General features: G+C 53.1%; 1 protein-coding gene across 1 annotated transcript; it reads right to left on the reverse strand.

Moving 5' to 3' along the window:
* Positions 1–1,438: 1,438 nt before the first annotated feature.
* NTN5 (netrin 5) lies at positions 1,439–13,775 on the reverse strand. Its single transcript, XM_039510757.1, has 7 exons — positions 13,683–13,775; positions 11,466–12,433; positions 10,891–11,079; positions 10,594–10,743; positions 9,197–9,280; positions 7,346–7,426; positions 1,439–2,101 (listed from the first exon to the last, which is right to left on the reverse strand). Exons 2-7 carry the CDS (start codon positions 12,400–12,402, stop codon positions 1,773–1,775), a joined length of 1,770 nt encoding a protein of 589 aa, XP_039366691.1. The 5' UTR covers positions 12,403–12,433; positions 13,683–13,775; the 3' UTR covers positions 1,439–1,772.
* Positions 13,776–19,805: the final 6,030 nt, after the last annotated feature.

The raw sequence follows: 19,805 nt of genomic DNA on the forward strand, positions 1-19,805 counted from the left end.
GGAGGTGCAGGGGGGATGGATGGATGGACGGGATGAGGGGGATGTGTAGATGGGAGGTGCGGGTGGATGGATGGATGACGGGGTGAGGGGGATGGAGGGATGGGTAGATGGGAGGTGCGGGGGGATGGATGGAGAGATGGGGTGAGAGGGATGGAGGGATGGGTAGATGGGAGGTGCGGGGATGGATGGATAGATGGGTGAGGGGGAAGGAGGGATGGGTAGATGGGAGGTGCGGGGGGATGGATGGATAGACGGGGTAAGGGGGATGGAGGGATGGGTAGATGGGAGGTGCGGGGGGATGGATGGATAGACGGGGTGAGGGGGATGGAGGGATGGGTAGATGGGAGGTGCGGGGGGATGGATGGATAGAAGGGTTGAGGGGGATGGAGGATGGGTAGATGGGAGGTTCAGGGGATGGATGGATGGATGGACGGAGTGAGGGGATGGGTAGATGGGAGGTGCGGGGGATGGATGGATGGATGGACAGGATGAGGGGGATGGATGGATGGATAGATGGGGTGAGGGGGATGAAGGGATGGGTAGATGGGAGGTTCAGGGGGGATGGATGGATGGATGGACGGGACTGAGGGGGATGGATGGATGGATAGACAGGAGTGAGGGGGAAGGAGGGATGGGTAGATGGGAGGTGCGGGGGGATGGATGGATAGACGGGGTAAGGGGGATGGAGGCAAGGGTAGATGGGAGGTGCGGCGGGATGGATGGATGGATGGATGGATGGATAGACGGGGTGAGAGTGATGGAGGGACAGACAGGTAGAGGGTTGGAGACGGGTGTGTGCAGCAGACACAGTGGGCCCGAGAGTCCCAGCCAGCCGGCCAGATGGGGTGTATCTCTGGTGTTCGGGCGGGAGGGGCTTTGGGTCCTGGGGGTTCCCTTCGGAGCTGGGGTGCTCAGGACTCTGGGGAGAGGGGCCTGGGGGAACAGACGGGTGCAGGGCCCCACGCAGCCAGGGGCAGAGTGAGGCTGGCAGGCAGAGTGAAGGGGCAGGAAGGTGTGAAGTGGCGGGGGGGGGGTTGTGTGGGGGTGGACGTGCGCTGCCCCTGCAGTAACAGGACCCTCTGGCACAGATGGCGATTTCACACCCGTGCCCAGTGATTGGTTCTGGTCAATGGCAACAAGGCTGGGTTCAGGCAGGATGTCTCCCCCCCCCCATTGCTGACGGGGCAGCTGGGAACCTGCACATCAAAGGCCCCATTCCTCCTCCCCAGCCAGCCCGTCCCTGCCCTGGGGCCGGATGGGAGCTGGTGCCCCCTAGAGGGGACAGGCCCTGGGCCCCATTCCCTGTCCCCCCCCCACGCACACACTTTAACCAGGACCCCGCTCCCCTCCCAATAAACAGACTCTCCAGTGAGTAAAATAATTTCTCGTTTTATTCCATTCATCTTTTGTACAAGTGCAAGAGCAGAGCAGGCTGGAGGTCGTCTTTGGTATTTCCTCCCCTTCCCCCCCAACCTGATTATAAACGTGTGGGGCGAGGGGGCAGCGGGAAGCTGGGTGGGGATGGGCTCCCCTGTAGGGCTGGATGAGGGGAGGTAGGACTGGGCCCTGCATGGGGGGCAGGGTCTGAATATGGGGGAGTTTAGGGGATTGAGGAGGGGATATGGGCCCAGTTTCAGGGATCAGTGGGGGATCTCAGCCCCTGGAGGAGCAGCACCAGGTGTTACAGACCCTGCCCCAGGTCTTGGGGTGCCTGGCGCGCCCCCTCCCCTGGCCTTGGGGTTCCCGGCATTTCCATCCCACCTCCTTGGGTTTCAGGGGCTCCGGCAGTTGCCCCGCCGGTTCTGCTGCTGGAAGCGGCGGAGCTTGTGGGCCCAGACATCGCGCCAGGGCAGCGCCAGGCTGTTCTTGTCCAGCACCAGGCGCGCCGGGTCGGGCGACTCCGCATCGTTCCCGATCACCAGGTAGGCCTTGCCAACCTGGAGGCGCAGGCAGCCGCAGGCCAGGTCCTGCCGGGGCACCCAGAGCGGTTGCTCGCCCCGACGGATGGGCACCTGGCGCTGCCGATAGACCGCCAGCACTGAGGTCGTGAACTGCCACCACTCGCCCGACTCCACCATGGCCAGCAGCTGGGCATGCAGCACTGCAGGGGGAGGTCAGAGGTCAGGAAGGGGCAGGATACTCTCCTATTCCCAACATTAGCCAGTGATGCCAGTCCCCAATGATAGCCAGTAATGCTCATCAGCCAATGATACACAACGATGCTCAACATTAGCCAATGATACCGATACCCAATGATATTCAACAATACCCATTAGTCAATGATAACAATACCCAACAATACCCAATGATATTCAACAATACCCATTAGTCAATGATACCAATACCCAATGATATTCAAGAATACTCATTAGTCCTCACCATTCCCCAATGATACTCAACGATGCTCAACATTAGTCAATTATAGCAATACCCAACAATACACAATAATACTCAACAGTATCCAGTGATACCAAACCTCACCTTTCCCCAGTGATACTCAATGGTAATCGACACTAGCCAATGATACCAACACCCAGCAATACTCAATGTTACTCAACAATACTCAGCCAATCCCCAATAATACTCAGCAATATTCAGCATTAGCCAATGATACCTACACCCAACTATACTCAGTGATATTCAGCATTAGACCATACCAATACCCACGAATACCCAATGATACTCAATAGATAATTATATCAATACCCAATGATACTCAACAATACTGAATGATACTCAATGATACCCAACATGAGCATTGCACTGCTACAGACTAGAGACCGAATGGCTAGGCAGCAGTTCTGCAGAAAAGTGTGCCCTTGTTGCCAAGAAGGCTAATGGCATTTTAGGCTGTATAAGTAGGGGCATTGCCAGCAGATCGAGGGACGTGATCATTCCCCTCTATTTGACATTGGTGAGGCCTCATCTGGAGTCCTGTGTCCAGTTTTGGACCCCACACTACAAGAAGGATGTGGAAAAATTGGAAAGAGTCCAGCGGAGGGCAACAAAAATGATTAGGGGGCTGGAGCACATGACTTATGAGGAGAGGCTGAGGGAACTGGGATTGTTTAGTCTGCAGAAGAGAACTACCTGAAAGGGGGTTCCAAAGAGGATGGATCTCAGTGGTAGCAGATGACAGAACATGGAATAATGGTCTCAAGTTGCAGTGGGGGAGGTTTAGGTTGGATATTAGGAAAAACTTTTTCACTAGGAGGGTGGTGAAGCACTGGAATGGGTTACCTAGGGAGGTGGTGGAATCTCCTTCCTTATCGGTTTTTAAGGTCAGTTTTGACAAAGCCCTGGCTGGGATGATTTAGTTGGGGTTGGTCCTGCTTTGAGCAGGCAGTTGGACTAGAACCTCCTGAGGTCCCTTCCAACCCTGATATTCTATGATTAGCCAATGATGCTGATACCAATATCCACCAAAACCCAATGATGCCCAACAGTGCCCACCAATATCCAATGAGACCCAATATGCAACATTATCCACTGATGTCAAACATTCCCCAATGGTACCAACACTCACCCATATTCAATTAAACGTATCAACACCCAACATTACCAAATAATGCCAATGCCCATCAATACCCATTGATGCTCACCAATACTTAGCGATACCCAGCAAAACTCAGTGATCCCAAATGATGCCCAACAGTGCCTACCAATAACCAATGATACTCACCAATACCCAGCGTTACTCATCGATGACCAGTAGTGCACTCCAGTACCCAGTGAAACTTACCCACCAATATGCAGTAGTGCCCATCATGCCCAGTGCTCACCAATGCCCATCAATATGTGATACCGAAGAGTGCCTACCAATATCCAGTGATACCCACCAATATCCATATCTGCCAGCAATACCCACTGAAACCCAACAGTATCCAGTGATACCCAGCAATATCCACTGACAACAACAATATCCACTGACACCCAATAGCCACTGAACCCCAATATCCAGTGATCTCTAGTGATACCTGACAATAGCCATTGAACCCCAATATCCAGTGATACCCAGCAATACCCACTGAAACCCAACAGTATCCAGTGATAACCAGCAATATCCACTGACAACAACAATATCCACTGACACCCAACAATAGCCACCGAACCCCAATATCCAGTGATATTCAGTGATACCCTACAATAGCCATTGAACCCCAATATCCAGTGATATCCAGTGATACCCAGCAATACGCACTGAAACCAACAATACCCAGTGATATCGATCGATACCCACTGAAACCCAACAATACCATGATAATTAGTGATACCCAACAATACTCATTGATACCCAAACAATATGAAGTGCTAGCCGGTGATAGCTACTGATACCCAATAACACCCAGTGATGTTCACAGATACCAATTGATGCTGATTAATACCCAGTGATATGTGCCATAAAACCCTCAAGTGGCCCCAACTCCTACCCAGGAACAGCAATCAGACCCTGCTATGCCCAGCAATTCTAAGCACCCCAAAGAAAGCCCCCCTCTCCCACGAATGGTGCCTGGCCATGCCCAGTGGGCCGGCCACCCAGACTTGCCAAGGTGTTTTGGCTCTGGCACTCAGGGCCTGATCCTGAGAGAGCCAGTGAGGAAGGGTGGTGGAGGAGGGGGGATGGACACAGGTGGTTGTGGGGGGATGGACACACAGGTGGGGGGTGGAGGCAGAGTGGGGCAGGCTGGGCTCTCGCTATCCTTTGTGCAGAGTGTGTGTGATCTGTTGCTCTTTGGCTGCTCACAGGAGCCGGGGCCAGGGGCAGTGGGCGGCTCATCTGTATAATCCCTTCCTAATCCCTGGGCGAAAAACCGCGTAGACTCCTAATGCCCTTTGTGCCTTGAGCCCGGCCTCCAGCTCAGGGTCAACCCCGCAGTGCGGGAGAATTCTCTGCCGGCCAATTGTCACAGCGAGGGCAGGGGGCAGGGACCAGATCCTGAACAGAGCGTTGCTGGGGAATAAATCATATCCATCCATCTCGGGACACAGCCATCTATCTATCTATCTATCTATCTATCTATCTATCTATCTATCCCGACACCTCCTGTCTATCTATCTATCTATCTATCTATCTATCTATCTATCTATCTATCTATCTATCCACATCCACCCCTCCATCTATCTATCTATCTATCCTCAGCCACCCCCTCTATCTATCTATCTATCCCGACACCTCCTGTCTATCTATCTATCTATCTATCTATCTATCTATCCCGACACCTCCTGTCTATCTATCTATCTATCTATCTATCCTGACACCTCCTGTCTATCTATCTATCTATCTATCTATCCCGACACCTCCTGTCTATCTATCTATCCCGACACCTCCTGTCTATCTATCTATCTATCTATCTATCTATCTATCTATCTATCTATCTATCTATCTATCTATCCCGACACCTCCTGTCTATCTATCTATCTATCTATCTATCCACATCCACCCCCATCTATCTATCTATCCCGACACCTCCTGTCTATCTATCTATCTATCTATCTATTTATCTATCTATCCCGACACCTCCTGTCTATCTATCTATCTATCTATCCCGACACCTCCTATCTATCTATCTATCCCGACACCTCCTATCTATCTATCTATCTATCTATCTATCTATCTATCTATCTATCTATCTATCTATCCACATCCACCCCCCATCTATCTATCTATCTATCTATCTATCTATCTATCTATCTATCTATCTATCCTCAGCCACCTCCTCTATCTATCTATCTATCTATCCCGACACCTCCTGTCTATCTATCTATCCACATCCCCCCACCATCTATCTATCTATCTATCCTCAGCCACCCCCTCTATCTATCTATCTATCTATCCCGACACCTCCTAACTATCTATCTATCTATCTATCTATCTATCTATCTATCTATCTATCTATCTATCCCGACACCTCCTGTCTATCTATCTATCTATCTATCTATCTATCTATCTATCTATCTATCTATCTATCCACATCCACCCCCCATCTATCTATCTATCTATCCTCAGCCACCCCCTCTATCTATCTATCTATCCCGACACCTCCTGTCTATCTATCTATCTATCTATCCCAACACCTCCTGTCTATCTATCTATCTATCTATCCCAACACCTCCTGTCTATCTATCTATCTATCTATCTATCCCGACACCTCCTATCTATCTATCTATCTATCTATCTATCTATCTATCTATCTATCTATCTATCCCGACACCTCCTGTCTATCTATCTATCTATCTATCTATCTATCTATCTATCTATCCACATCCACCCCCATCTATCTATCTATCCCGACACCTCCTGTCTATCTATCTATCTATCTATCCCGACACCTCCTGTCTATCTATCTATCTATCTATCCCGACACCTCCTGTCTGTCTGTCTATCTATCTATCTATCTATCTATCTATCTATCTATCTATCTATCTATCTATCCACATCCACCCCCATCTATCTATCTATCTATCTATCTATCTATCTATCTATCTATCTATCTATCCCGACACCTCCTGTCTATCTATCTATCTATCTATCTATCTATCCACATCCACCCCCATCTATCTATCTATCCCGACACCTCCTGTCTATCTATCTATCTATCTATCTATCTATCTATCTATCTATCTATCTATCTATCTATCCCGACACCTCCTGTCTATCTATCTATCTATCTATCTATCTATCTATCTATCTATCTATCTATCCACATCCACCCCCCATCTATCTATCTATCTGTCCATCCACATCCACCCCCCATCTATCTATCTATCTATCTATCTATCTATCTATCTATCTATCTATCTATCTATCTATCCCGACACCTGCTGTCTATCTATCTATCCACATCCACCCCCCTATCTATCTATCTATCTATCCCGACACCTCCTGTCTATCTATCTATCTATCTATCTATCTATCTATCTATCTATCTATCCACATCCACCCCCCTATCTATCTATCTATCTATCTATCTATCTATCTATCTATCTATCTATCTATCTATCTATCCCGACACCTCCTGTCTATCTATCTATCTATCTATCTATCTATCTATCTATCTATCCCGACACCTCCTGTCTATCTATCTATCTATCCACATCCACCCCCCCTATCTATCTATCTATCTATCTATCTATCTATCCATCCTCATGGCACATCTTTCTTTCTTTCTATAACATTTCCCAGCTTCAGGATGGACACGTATAGGGAGAGAGAGACAGATAGGTGGATGGGATAGACTGATGAATAGATTGAGGGAGTGTCTGGAGATAGATAGATAGATAGATGGAGGGGGTGGCTGGGGATAGATAGACAGATAGATAGATAATGATGTCAGGTCAATGTTACCGTAATCCTTCTTGCAGTATTTTCGCAGGTTCATGTGGATGCGGCCGTGGGAGGGGCTGCAGTGAGTCTGGCATTCAGTGCCTAGGGGGAGAGCACAGATGGGGGCACATGGGTACTGTGGGGTTAGCCCGTCCCCGGCTCCTCACCCCATCCTGCTTCTCACGAACCAGGATCCATCCCAAATCATGCCTTTGACCCCCCCACAACTGCTGCTCCAGGCCTGGAGGCGGGACCTCCAGCTCCAGTGCTATGATGTCACTTCCTGAATTAGCATCCCTGCTTCCTTGGAGGCAGGATTTCCTGGAGGGCTGAAACTCCATGGTACAGCTGTTAAGTAGGGCCGCCCAGAGGGGGGGGGGCAAGAATGGCAATTTGCCCCAGGCCCCGAGACCCACAGGGGCCCCCACCAGAGTTTTTCGGGGCCCCTGGAGCGGGGTCCTTCACTCGCTCCGGGGGGCCCGGAAAACTCTTGCGGGGCCGGGCGCAGGAGCTTCTTCTGCTCCCGGTCTTCGGCGGAAGGACCCCCCCACTGGCGAATTACCGCCGAAGACGGAGCGGGACCCGCCGCTGAAGTGCAGCCCGGTGTTCGGTGGTAATTTGGCGGCGGGGGGCCCTTCCGTTCTGGGACCCGCCACCGAAGTGCCCCGCAGACCCGCGGCGGGGACCCCCCGCCGCAGAATTATCACCGAAGACCAGGCTGCACTTCGGCGGCGGGTCCCGCTTCGGCGGTAATTTGGTGGCGGGGAGGGCCCCGCTGCGGGTCTTCGGGGCACTTCGGCGGCGGGTCCCGGAACGGAAGGGCCCCCCACCGCCGAAGACCCCGGGCCGCCGGAATCCTCTGGGCGGCCCTGCTGTTAAGCTATCACATCACTTCCTGAAATTACATGTGTCACCCCCGCTGGAGGTGGAACCTATAGCACCGCTCCAGAGCTATGATGTCATTTCCTGAAGTAACATTTCCCCCTCCCCTCCAAAGGCGGTACTTCTTGGAATGCCGTAATACAGCACAGTTCTGGAGCTATGATGTCACTTCCTGAACTAGCATGCCTCCCTCCTTGGAGGCAGGACTTCCTAGAGTGCCAGGTAGAGGACATAATTCTGCGGTTATGATGTCACTTCCTGAATTTGTGTTCATCATCCACCTTTTAGAAGGGATTCCCTGGAATGTCTTACCCTACAGCACAGCTCCAGAGCTACGATGTCACTTCCTCAATAAGCATTTCCCCCACTTTGGAGGCGGGCCTGCCTGGATTGTCCTACACTGTGCCACAGTTCCAGGTCTATGAATTATATTTTCTACTTCCTGGAGTGCCATATATCATTGGGCACTAGCTATGACATCACTTCCTGCCTACAGCCCCTGGAACCTTGAAACTCTGTTGGGGGAGGGTCTTCTTTATAGGTACCCCAACAAATGTGTTCAGCCATACCCCCCTCCTAATATTCCCCTCCTCTTCCCATTGTCCTCCTCCTCCCATTCCCTTCTTCCGACCTCTCCTGCCTGCCTCACTTCCATCCCCATCTGCTAAATGCCCATCTTCCTTGGCACCCCCCCCCCCAAATTCCCCTCCACCAGAGCCGGCATATTTGGCTGGTTCATGCCATGAACCTGCAGGCTCCATGACCCACAGTGGAGGCCAAGTATTGCAGCTTGGCCTCCACTGAGTCTTACCAGCAAGATTTGAACCCTCCCCCCAAAGCCATGGCTCTCTGTTAGTTGCACTAAAGGAGCGGCTTTCCCTAGCTGGCAGCAGTAGTAGGCAGTCATCCTCCCTACAGAGTCTTGCACCAGGCGGGGGTGACTGCTCCATCCTGAGGCTGGGAAATGGGAGTGGGGGGACGATGCCCAACCGTTGATCCCCCTCATCCTGCCCCAGGCACCTGTGTTCCACTCCAGGGAGTAGGCAGCCGTGGTGGTCATCACCTCTTGAACGCCTGGGAGAGGGGGATGGAGGGAAGGAGGGAAGGAGAAAGAGAGAGAGAGACGTGTGGAGTCAATAAGCGTGATCCTGCCACCCCCTCACCATCTCATGCGTGTAGAGAGCAAGGTTCACTCATGCACTCAGGCTGCCACTAAGCATGTTCCAGGCGTGATCCTTGCCCATTTGCCAGGACAGGTTGAAGGCATGAGCTACGATGTCACTTCTTGAATTAGTGTTTGCACTTCCTGGATGGATGACTCACTTCTAGAGTTATGATGTCACTTTCTGAATGACAATGTCTCTCTCTCCCCTTCCACCACCGGAGGTGGGACATCCTGGAGTGCCACATGCCAGGCGACAGTGCCGGTTCCATGATGTCACTTCCTGAATTAACAATGCCCGCCCCCCAGGCCCAGTTAGAGGTGGGCCTTCCTGGAGTGCATTACACCACATACCACACCTCTGGAGAGCTATGAGGTCACTTCTTGAATGAGCTCCTCCCCTACAGGCGGGACTTCCTGAAGTGCCCTAACCAGAGGTCAGATCCAGAGATATGAGCTCACTTCCTGAATTAGCATCTATTTTATCCTCCGCCCCCTGAAAAACTCCCAGGAGGCGGGGCTTTCTGGGCAGGATCTGATTGGTGGATTAATATGTTACAGGTGGTTATCTTATTGAACAGAGTATAGGGACCCCACCTCTTTACAGTATTCAACAGAAAATGAAAGTTCTGCAGTTACCATATTCAATAGACTACATAGGCCCAGCCTGGCTACCGTATTGAGCAGTATATATGGGCCCAACCCAATTACCAAACTGAATGGAATATATGGGCCCAATTTAGTTACCATATTGAACAGAATATATGGGCTCTGTCTAATTACCATATTGAACAGAATATACAGCCTCTCCTGGTTACTCTAGTGAACAGAATACAGGTCCCAATTTGTTTACTGCACCTAACTAGGGTGACCAGATAGCAAATGTGACAAATAGAGGCACTTTTTGGGGGGTGGGTGTGTTTCAGTTGCCTATATACGACAAAGCCCCTAATATCAAGATAGTCTGGTCACCCTACTAAAGGGAGTATAAAAGGCTTGACTGGTTACCATATTGAACAGAATATAAATGGCCCTTCCTGGTTACTGTATAGAGCAGAATATATGGGCCCAGTTTGGCTACCGTACTGAGCAGAATATATGGGCCTTTCCTGGTTACCATATTGAGCAGAATATATGGGCCCAGCCCGGTTACCGTATTGAGCAGCCTACATGAGCTCTGTCTAGGGGATTACACCCAGCCAGTATGTATAAGGGGTAGACTTACGGATGCAGGGGATGTGGGCCGTGCGGCTCTGCTGAAAGCCCTGGGCGCAGCGGTTGCAGGTGAGCCCGGTGACACCCATCTTGCACTGGCACTGCCCCGTGGTCTGGTTGCACATGGTGCCGACAGCTCCAATGGGGTGGCACTGACAGGCTGGGAAGGAAACAAGCAGGGTTAATGTCTATCCCAGCAGCAGGCTTCACAAGGGGTGGGGAGGTGCTGCGAGCTTCCCCACAGCAGTGCCCAGATGGGGATGCCAAAGTTGTGAGCTTCCCTGCAGCAGTGCCCTGTGTTGCTCACCGTTGCAGGCCCTGCGGCTGGTGATGGGCCGAGCCAGGTCACGTTTGAAACCCGGCTGGCAGTAGTGGCAGTGCCGCCCGGCCGTGTGGTGCCGGCAGTTCAGGCAGACGCCCCCGCTCTTCCGCCCCGACAGCTTGTACAGCTCCATGTTAAAGCGGCACCGGTGTGAGTGGCGGTTGCATTCGCAGGCTGTGGAGATAGAGTTGGGGTGGAGGTGGGGGAGTCGTCGTTCCAGTGATGCCCAGCAGGGGGCGCCTCAAACACCGGCAAACCCAGCCCATCCTTTACGCAGGTGCCGGTGCCCCTCAATCCCGACCCGCAGCCTCCCCCCCCCCCCGCACGGTTCTCCAGCCCTGGGCCCCTCAATCCCGACCCGCAGCCTCCTGCCAGCCCAGTCCTGGGCTCTCCACCCTCCCGCCCCAACTCTGCCAGTGCCCCCCCAATCCTGACCTGCAGTGCCCACCCCGCTCCCGCCACCCCCCCGCAAACCCAGCCTGGGGGGTCTCTGTGCTCAGGAGCACCCAGGGGCTGCCCGGGTGCCCCCCCTTAGCAGCCAGGCACCCCCTGTCACTCACCCACGCACTCGTGGGCATCGCTGGGCGTGGCGCGCTGCCAGGGCCGGTCGCAATAGAAGGCCCTGCAGGTCTCGCACTCGGGGCCGGCCGTGTTGTGGCGGCACTGGCACTGGGGGGCGCCGCCGGGCCCGGCGGCCCCACACCGGGCAGCGTGCCCGTTGCACCGGCACCGGCCCCCGACCTGCAGCTCCGACACCCCGTAGGAGGCTTCCCGGCCCCGCAGGCCCAGCCCCCGGTGCCTGCGATCCAAGGCCACCCGCAGGTCGGTGGCCGTCACCCAGTCCTGGAGCACGGGGCTGTACTCGAAGGCTCGGGCCAAGGGGCGGCCGGCCAGGGGCATGAAAGCCACCAGCCCCCCCACCAGCGGCGTGGGGTCCGTCTGGGCGGCGGTGCAGATGGCTTCGTGCTCCGAGGCCTTGCTGACGGCCGAGGCCGGGGGCAGCCCGTAGGCCTGGCGGCAGCGGGCGGAGAAGAACTGGAAAGGCGTCCAGGAGTGGCCGTGGTCGGTGGATTTGTAGAGGGCCAGGGAGTGGGGGCGGGGGGAGCAGAAGCGGAGGGCCACGTAGAGCAGCTCGAAGCGGCCCCCCAGGGCCAGGGTCAGGCTGGCATTGGCCACCGGCCCCGACTGCCAGCAGGTGGCCTCGCCGCCCGCGTCGGTCAGGTAGGCGGCGGGGTGGGCGGCGGCAGGGTCGGCCCCGTCGCAGAGGCGGCACCGGCGGGACGAGGCGTCGCCCGGGTGGCGGAAGGCGCACAGGCGCTGCGGAGGGCGGCCGCAGGTGGCGGAGGCCTGGACGGGGCGCCCGGCGGCCAGGTCGGCCGGCTCCGGGAGGCAGTAGCGGGGCCGCCGGGCAGCATCGTAGCAGGGGTCGGAGGCCAGGCCCAGCAGGGCCAGCTGGAGCGAGAGCAGCACCCCCAGGCCCCGCCAGAGGCCAGGCATGGCCAGGTGGTCAGCGCCGGGCTGGCATCACCTGGAGAGACAGAGAGAGGAGAGGGTGAGGGGAAGGCCAGGCAGGAGACAGCCTGCAGTGGCCAGCCCCAGGCCCGCCTGCTTGCCAGAAAGCAGGTGGCTTCTCATTCCTTCCCCTGACTGTGGTGGGTCACAGAAACAGCCGTCGCTCGGCAGGACTCTGCCCCAGCCATATCCAGTGGTGGTGAGTTCCACAGGCTAAACCACTCAGCGGCTGGATCTCCTTCGCTGTCGTGCCCCACGTGTTCTGTGCTGAAGTGGGAGGGACCCAAGGGACCATCTCTGACCCACTTGCTCCAACTAACACCTTCCCCACCCTGGGCAGAGCGCTGCTCCTGGGGTGCCAAAGCCAGCGCTTATGTTCAATGACCTAGTGGAGTAACTCCATTTGCCAGCTCCAGTCAGCTGTAGTAGGGCATTACCCTCGAGCTAAACCAGACACAAAAGGGCTACAGAACATACATAGACAGTGTGTTGCATACACCACCATGCAGCCTCCCAAACCCAGGAGTCCTGGCTCCCAGCCTATCCCCCCACACCGCTCTGACCACTAGACCCCACTCCCCTCCCAGAGCCAGGGATAGAACCCAGGAGTCCTGACTCCCAACTCCCCCACCCCACTATAACCACTAGACCCACTGCCCTCCCAGAGCTGGGGAGAGAACCCAGGAGTCCTGCTCCCAGAGCCCCCCATCGCTAACCACTAGCCTCCACTCCTCTCCCAGAGTCCGGCTTGGACTGGTGCTCAGAGAATTTTCTTTCTAGCTTCCTGACCGAGGTGTCACACATTAGGGTCTAAATGCTCAGCAGATTTGGGATGAGCAGGGCAGGAATGAATTTCTCTCCCGGCTCAGCTTGGCTGGGAATTCAGTGGGTTGGGGGGAAAGGCCCCTTCCCCCAGAGCTCGCACAGCCGGGCTCATTGCAACGGCGGGTGCGCGGCCAATCCGGCCCCACCTGCGCTGAACCAGACCCGTGGTGTTCGAGCCCACCCCAACGAGGCTTCGTCCCGCCTGTTCCGGCCCCTGCCAGCCCCCTCTTAATATCCACCCTAGATCTCGCTCGCCGGGAACAGACCCCAGCCCGTCTCTGTGCCATGTGGAGCCCAGCTGATCCCAACCTCCCTACACCCTCCTTGAGCTGGGATCCAGCCCTCTCAGCCGGGCTAATCCTGCCCACCCCTCGCTGCTGTTCCTCCCCCGACCGGTCCTTTCGCCTGCCCGGGGACGCTGGAATTTGGGGCTGGCTCACCTGAACCAGCCTCTGCCGCTCTGGGACACGCCCGTTTTCGGCCCCTGGCCCAGGAGGTCGCTTTGATCGCAGGCCAATCTCCAGGCGTCCCAGAGGGGTAAGGGACCGGGTGGAACTGACCGGCGGCCGGTCCCCCTAGGATCTAGGCATCTCACGCCCCAGGCTTGCTCCAACCTGCCCCGGGCCTGGCTGCGGCCAGCCTGGAAAAGGTTAACAGCCCCCCACCCCGGCAGCCCCAGCTCGGCGCTAATCCGGGTGCGTGACTGCTGTGAGAAGAGGCCCTTTAAATCCAGACTCTCACGGTTATTAAGGGCTCATCGGCTTGTTTCTGTCCTGATTCCCGCTTCCCCTCCAACCCACCCAAGCCCCCTTCTCCTTTCCCTGGCAGGGCCGATGGGGAAGGGGTGGATCTGAGAGAGGGTCCGCTGGCAGCTGGAGTCAATGCAGGATTAAGGCAGCCTGGAGGGGTAAAGGACACCCACCCATCCACTGCACGGAGAGCCCCAAACGATCTCCAGTGGGAATGGCTGGCTCAGGGGACCCGGGCTGGGACATGGGGCCTTTCCCCTCTAGGGGGCGCCAGCGGCAATGTGGCCCCAGGGCAGGGGCCCAGGTGGCCCAGGGATGGGGAATGGGGCAGGGGCCTTTCACTCCACACAGAGAACTGGTTCTGATGCAGCCACAAATTTGCAGAGATAAAATAGTGAGGGCTCCTGGGGCCTGTTTCCCACTTGGATTCTCTGTGTGCATGTGTAAAGCGCTGAGTGGGGCCCCGATCTCAGTTACTGGGTCTGGGCGGCGCCCGGCCCGACGGGGCCCCGATCTCGGCGACTCCGTGTCTGGGCGGCGCCCGGCCCGACGGGGCCCTGATCTCGGCGACTCCGTGTCTGGGCGGCGCCCGGCCCCACGGGGCCCCGATCTCGGCGACTCCGTGTCTGGGCGGCGCCCGGCCCCACGGGGCCCCGATCTCGGCGACTCCGTGTCTGGGCAGCGCCCAGCCCGACGGGGCCCCGATCTCGGCGACTGTGTGTCTGGGCAGCGCCCGGCCCGACGGGGCCCCGATCTCGGCGACTCCGTGTCTGGGCAGCGCCCGGCCCCACGGGGCCCCGATCTCGGTGACTCTGTGTCAGGGCAGCGCCCGGCCCGACGGGGCCCCGATCTCAGCGACTCCGTGTCTGGGCAGCGCCCGGCCCGACGGGGCCCCGATCTCGGTGACTCTGGGTCTGGGCAGCGCCTGGGCCAACGGGGCCCTGATCTCCGTGACTCTGGGTCCGGGCAGTGCCCGGCGCGATGGATGCCTGATTGTGACCAGAAGGAAATTCTCTTATTCTGCCTTAGCCCGGCCAGACACCTGTCTCTGCCTCCCTGTGTCTCTTGGACACTGATTGATGACTCAGGGGTGCTAAGTCTGGGATTAGGTCGTCGCGAATTCTTGATTTTCGCTGCGTTCCTGCACTCCATGTTAAGTAAACACCTTCGCCCCTATCTGGGCCCCCTGCCCCCCAACTCAGCCCCCACCCCTCCAGGGTAGGAAAATATACAAACTGTGGGGAACCGCTCCCTGCTGAGAGCGCACTTCTCCGAGCTGCGAGCTTCCCCGCAGCAGTGCCCCAGCCAGGGACTCCAGTGCTGCGAGCTTCCCCGCAGCAGTGCCCCAGCCAGGGACTCCAGTGCTGCGAGCTTCCCCGCAGCAGTGTTCTGCACATCCTCCTGTCCCATCCGCGCTCTCTCTCAAGATCTCACTGCTGCCAGCATCCTCCAGTGCTGGGCCCAGCTCCCCCGCCCCCCAGCACTGCCCCTTTCATGTCCGGCAGGATCTTCTGTTTGATTCATGGCAGCTGGGATTTTACACTGGGGCCCATCCTGCTGCTGCCTCCAGCTATTTATCACCCCGGTGGAGTGTGGGAAAAAACTCCTGGCCACACCTTCCCCCAGGTCTGGAGAGGGAGGTGTTGGTTCGCAGCCAAGACTCCTGGGTTCTAGCCCCAGCACTGGGAGGGCAGTGGGGGCTAGTGGGTAAAGCAGGGGGTGGCTGGTGGTCAGGACACCTGGGGGTCTATCCCCTTGCACTGGGAGGGTAGTGGGAGCTAGTAGTTAGAGCAGGGGGTGGCTGGGGGTCAGGACACCTGGGGGTCTATCCCCTTGCACTGGGAGGGTAGTGGGAGCTAGTGGTTAGAGCAGGGGGGTGGCTGGGGGTCAGGACATCTGGGGTCTATCCCCTTGCACTGGGAGGGCAGTGGGAGCTAGTGAGAAGCTCCCCAGGGGCGGCAGATGTGCTGGGAGCCGTGGGTCTGTGCCCAGCTCTGATTTCCCCGATTGCTAATTGCTGAGGTCAGCTCTAATTGTTAACATTCCTGCAGGGCTGAGAGGTCTCTGTCTTCCCACTCCTGGGGCCCGTCCCACCCCGAGCGCCAGCCCCCAGCCTCTCCGGGTTGGGAGTTACTGAGCCTGGATCTGAGGCCGCAGCCAGACCAGGTCCGGGAGTGCCTGGGCTGCCAGGGAGTGGATACTATCATTGGGTAGGACCTACAGTAATAATGGGACATGGCGCGGGAGCATGGGAGGGCAGAGGTGGCTGGGTGGGACCCTTTCTAAGCACCCTATCTCCCCTGGCCCACCAAAACTCGCTGCCAGCCTCCCCCCGAACTTTCCCCCTAAACTCACCCTCATGTCCCTGAACCTTTCCCACAAAATCCCAGTGACCACCCTGAACGCAAACATCACCCAATCGTTTCTCAGTTTGGGACATGCTGGCCTCACACTGATCATTATTATCATGTGCTGCCCAGACACGGAGTCGCCGAGATCGGGGCCCCGTCGGGCCGGGCGCTGCCCAGACACAGAGTCGCCGAGATCGGGGCCCCGTCGGGCCGGGCGCTGCCCAGACACAGAGTCGCCGAGATCGGGGCCCCGTCGGGCCGGGCGCTGCCCAGACACAGAGTCGCCGAGATCGAGGCCCCGTCGGGCCGGGCGCTGCCCAGACCCAGAGTCGCTGAGATCGAGTCCCCATCACATTGGACGCTGCCCAGACACCATCACGAGAGCAGACCCAGGCATCAGATGGGCTGTGACAGGTGGCCAGAGGCACCCAGCGGGTGAGGGATGAGCTAAGCGAAGGGTTTAACAGGTCTCTCAGCTCCCTCTTTGCTGGAGTGTCCGGGAACTCTTGCCGTTTTTGGCCTGTATTTGATTTCAGGTTCAGAGGGGAGAAAAGAAAGAAAGAAAGATAAATATTGGATGAAGGAAAGTGTGAATGAAAGAATAAACGCAGGAATGAAGGAAAGAAATAAAGGACAGAGCCAATGGATGAAGGCAAGAAACTGCACCCAAAAGCATGACAGACGAGTGAAGGAAAGGATGAAGGAAACATATAGGAAAGAATGACCAGACGAGGGGAAGAAACAAAGAAAGGAAGGAAGGAACGGAAGGAAGGAATTAACCAGAGGATGAACAAATGGGAACTGACGGGAGAAGGAGGAGTGAAGGAGACACCAGGAAGGATGGATGGATGGATGAGGAAAGAGCCGAGGAAAGACTGACAAAAGACATGAAGACAGAAGGAAATGAAGAAAAGAGGAACGAATAAAGCGATGGAAGGAGAGAAAGACACGGAGGCCAGTGGAGAAGTGCAGGAGGCCGCCAGTTGGGAGCAGTTTATACTGGGCCGGGGGAGATTGGGGTGGGGAGAAGCTGTAGGCATTAGGTTTTTGGGGGGGCTGCTGGCGGGGAGGTTGTTCCTTAGTCCTGGGGGCTACAGGGTTGTGGGTAATAATGGCTCTCTAATCATTAATGATTATTAATAATGAATTGATGATTAGCATAAATTGTTAATGGCTAAAAGCATAAGTGGCATTACTAGCCAGCACATATTTATTACTAATTATGCATCAGTGTTGATAACACATGGCCATCCATAATCAGATTATTAGGAATGATTAATATATACTAACATGGCTAATTAATACTTATAATTATTTATAATTGGCAATTAATATTTAGTTAACAGTACTAATTGCTAAAAAAAATTAATCACCAATAACTAGCAATCAGTAAGATTTACTAACACTTAATTAGCAATAGACAATTGCCAAATATTTAATTAGTGGCAATTAATATTTTTAATTAATAATTACAACTAACCGCTAACAAATAATTAAGCAATCAGTTATAATTACTGGTAATAATTCATAATTGCTAATGAATGTGATAATACATGCTATCAAATAATTAGCAATCATTAATAATTACTTACAATTAAATAGCAATAGACAATTGCTAACAGTTAATGACAATACTTACTAATAAATAATGACAACTAATGTCTAATAATTAGCAATCAATAATACTAGCAATAATCTATAATTACTAATGAACATTTAATGACAATTAGTAGATAACAAATAATTTGCAATTAATAACAGCTAATAAACATTGATTATTAATAATAAATTATTATTATTAATAAAGAACCTATCACAATTACTGGCAAATAATTATATAATAATACTTAATTATTATAAGTTACAAGTAGTTATATTAGTCCTATTCTTAAATATTAACAAATAATGAATAGCACATGGGAAATGAGCTATATATAACCAATATTTGATTAATAACAAATATTAACAAATAATTGAAGATGACTGATTGTCTACAATTAACTATAATAATATTAATTAATAAATGGAATAACAGCAAATAACAAATAATCAATTACAATTACCAAATGTCAATAAATGGGTGCTATTAGTCATTGTTAATACATCTGCACTAATTATTACTAATGCGTTATGAATGACTAAAACAAAAATTAATGGAAATTCATATTAACACCATAAAATTGACATGATTAACAATGTCATATTCAGTAGCGATTATTAAATATTACACCTATTCCTGACAGTAATTAGTGTATAATATAATATATACATATAATTGATGTCTAATGGACAGTAATTATCAATTGTTATTAAAACCTGGTGTTCACTCACCACTCCCTTTTATTAGAAATATTTAAAAGCAATTCATATAATTAATAATTGTGTACCACCAAAGTCGAGACAATTATTAAAACCTACCTACTAGCCAAACTCTATTAATGAGAGTAGCAATTAGTGTGTAATGGGTAGCAATTATTTATTATTAGACCCTATAATTGCTCTTTATTATGAATGTTTAAAAGCTCTGCTCGTCAGCAATCGTTTGTGTATAACCAACAGCAAATATTACTATTAAAACAGACCATTGCTCTTTCGTGGGAATACTGAAAAGATGTTCATGATGTCAGCAATTGTTCATGTGTGGCAGCCATTATTAATCATGAGCACCAATCCTTGCTCTCTATTAATTACTAATATTTATAATCCATTCAGATTTGTAAATCATGTGTGTAATTATTAAGTATTTATCAAATTGATTCCTGATCTTTATGACTAACTAATCTTTAAACTCTATTCCCCTTTGCAACCATTTGCGTAGAGCAACAATCGTGACTCATTATTAAAACCTAGCGTTGCTGTTTGTTAATAACTAATATCTACAACCGATTAGGATTTGTAATCATGTGGGCGATTATTATTATTATTCCGTTAGCCCTGATCTTTACTCATAACTAACTTTTAAACACAATTCATCTTAGCGATCCGTTGTGCAGAGAAGCAACCACTGACCACTGGAAACATCTCACCTTGCTCTCCGTTACTTACAAATCTTTAAACGCTGTTCAGGGGGTGCCTAATAACCCCTTAATAACGGAGTTACAGATTGCAACGTGGGGGAGAGAGACAGGGGGTAAGTGGGTGACGCTGAATCATCTGGGTTATACAGCTGGCTGGGGGATCTGAAGCAGAGGTTCTCAACCCAGGGATGTACCCCTGGGGGCACAGAGAGATCTGCCAGCGGGTACATCAACTCATCCAGAGATTTGCCTAGTTTTACAACAGGTGACAGAAGAAGCCCTAGCGAAGTCAGGACAAACTAACATTTCCTACAGACAGTGACTTGTTTATACTGGTCTGTAAACGATACCCTGAAACCCGTCTGTATTTTTGTCTGGATCTCTGACTCCAGCGTGCCGGAATGGGACAGGGAACATGGCAGTTGAGGGCTCCGGATCAGGAATTC

This window comes from Mauremys reevesii, linkage group 22 (assembly GCF_016161935.1).
Source record: "Mauremys reevesii isolate NIE-2019 linkage group 22, ASM1616193v1, whole genome shotgun sequence".
Taxonomy (NCBI): domain Eukaryota; kingdom Metazoa; phylum Chordata; order Testudines; family Geoemydidae; genus Mauremys; species Mauremys reevesii.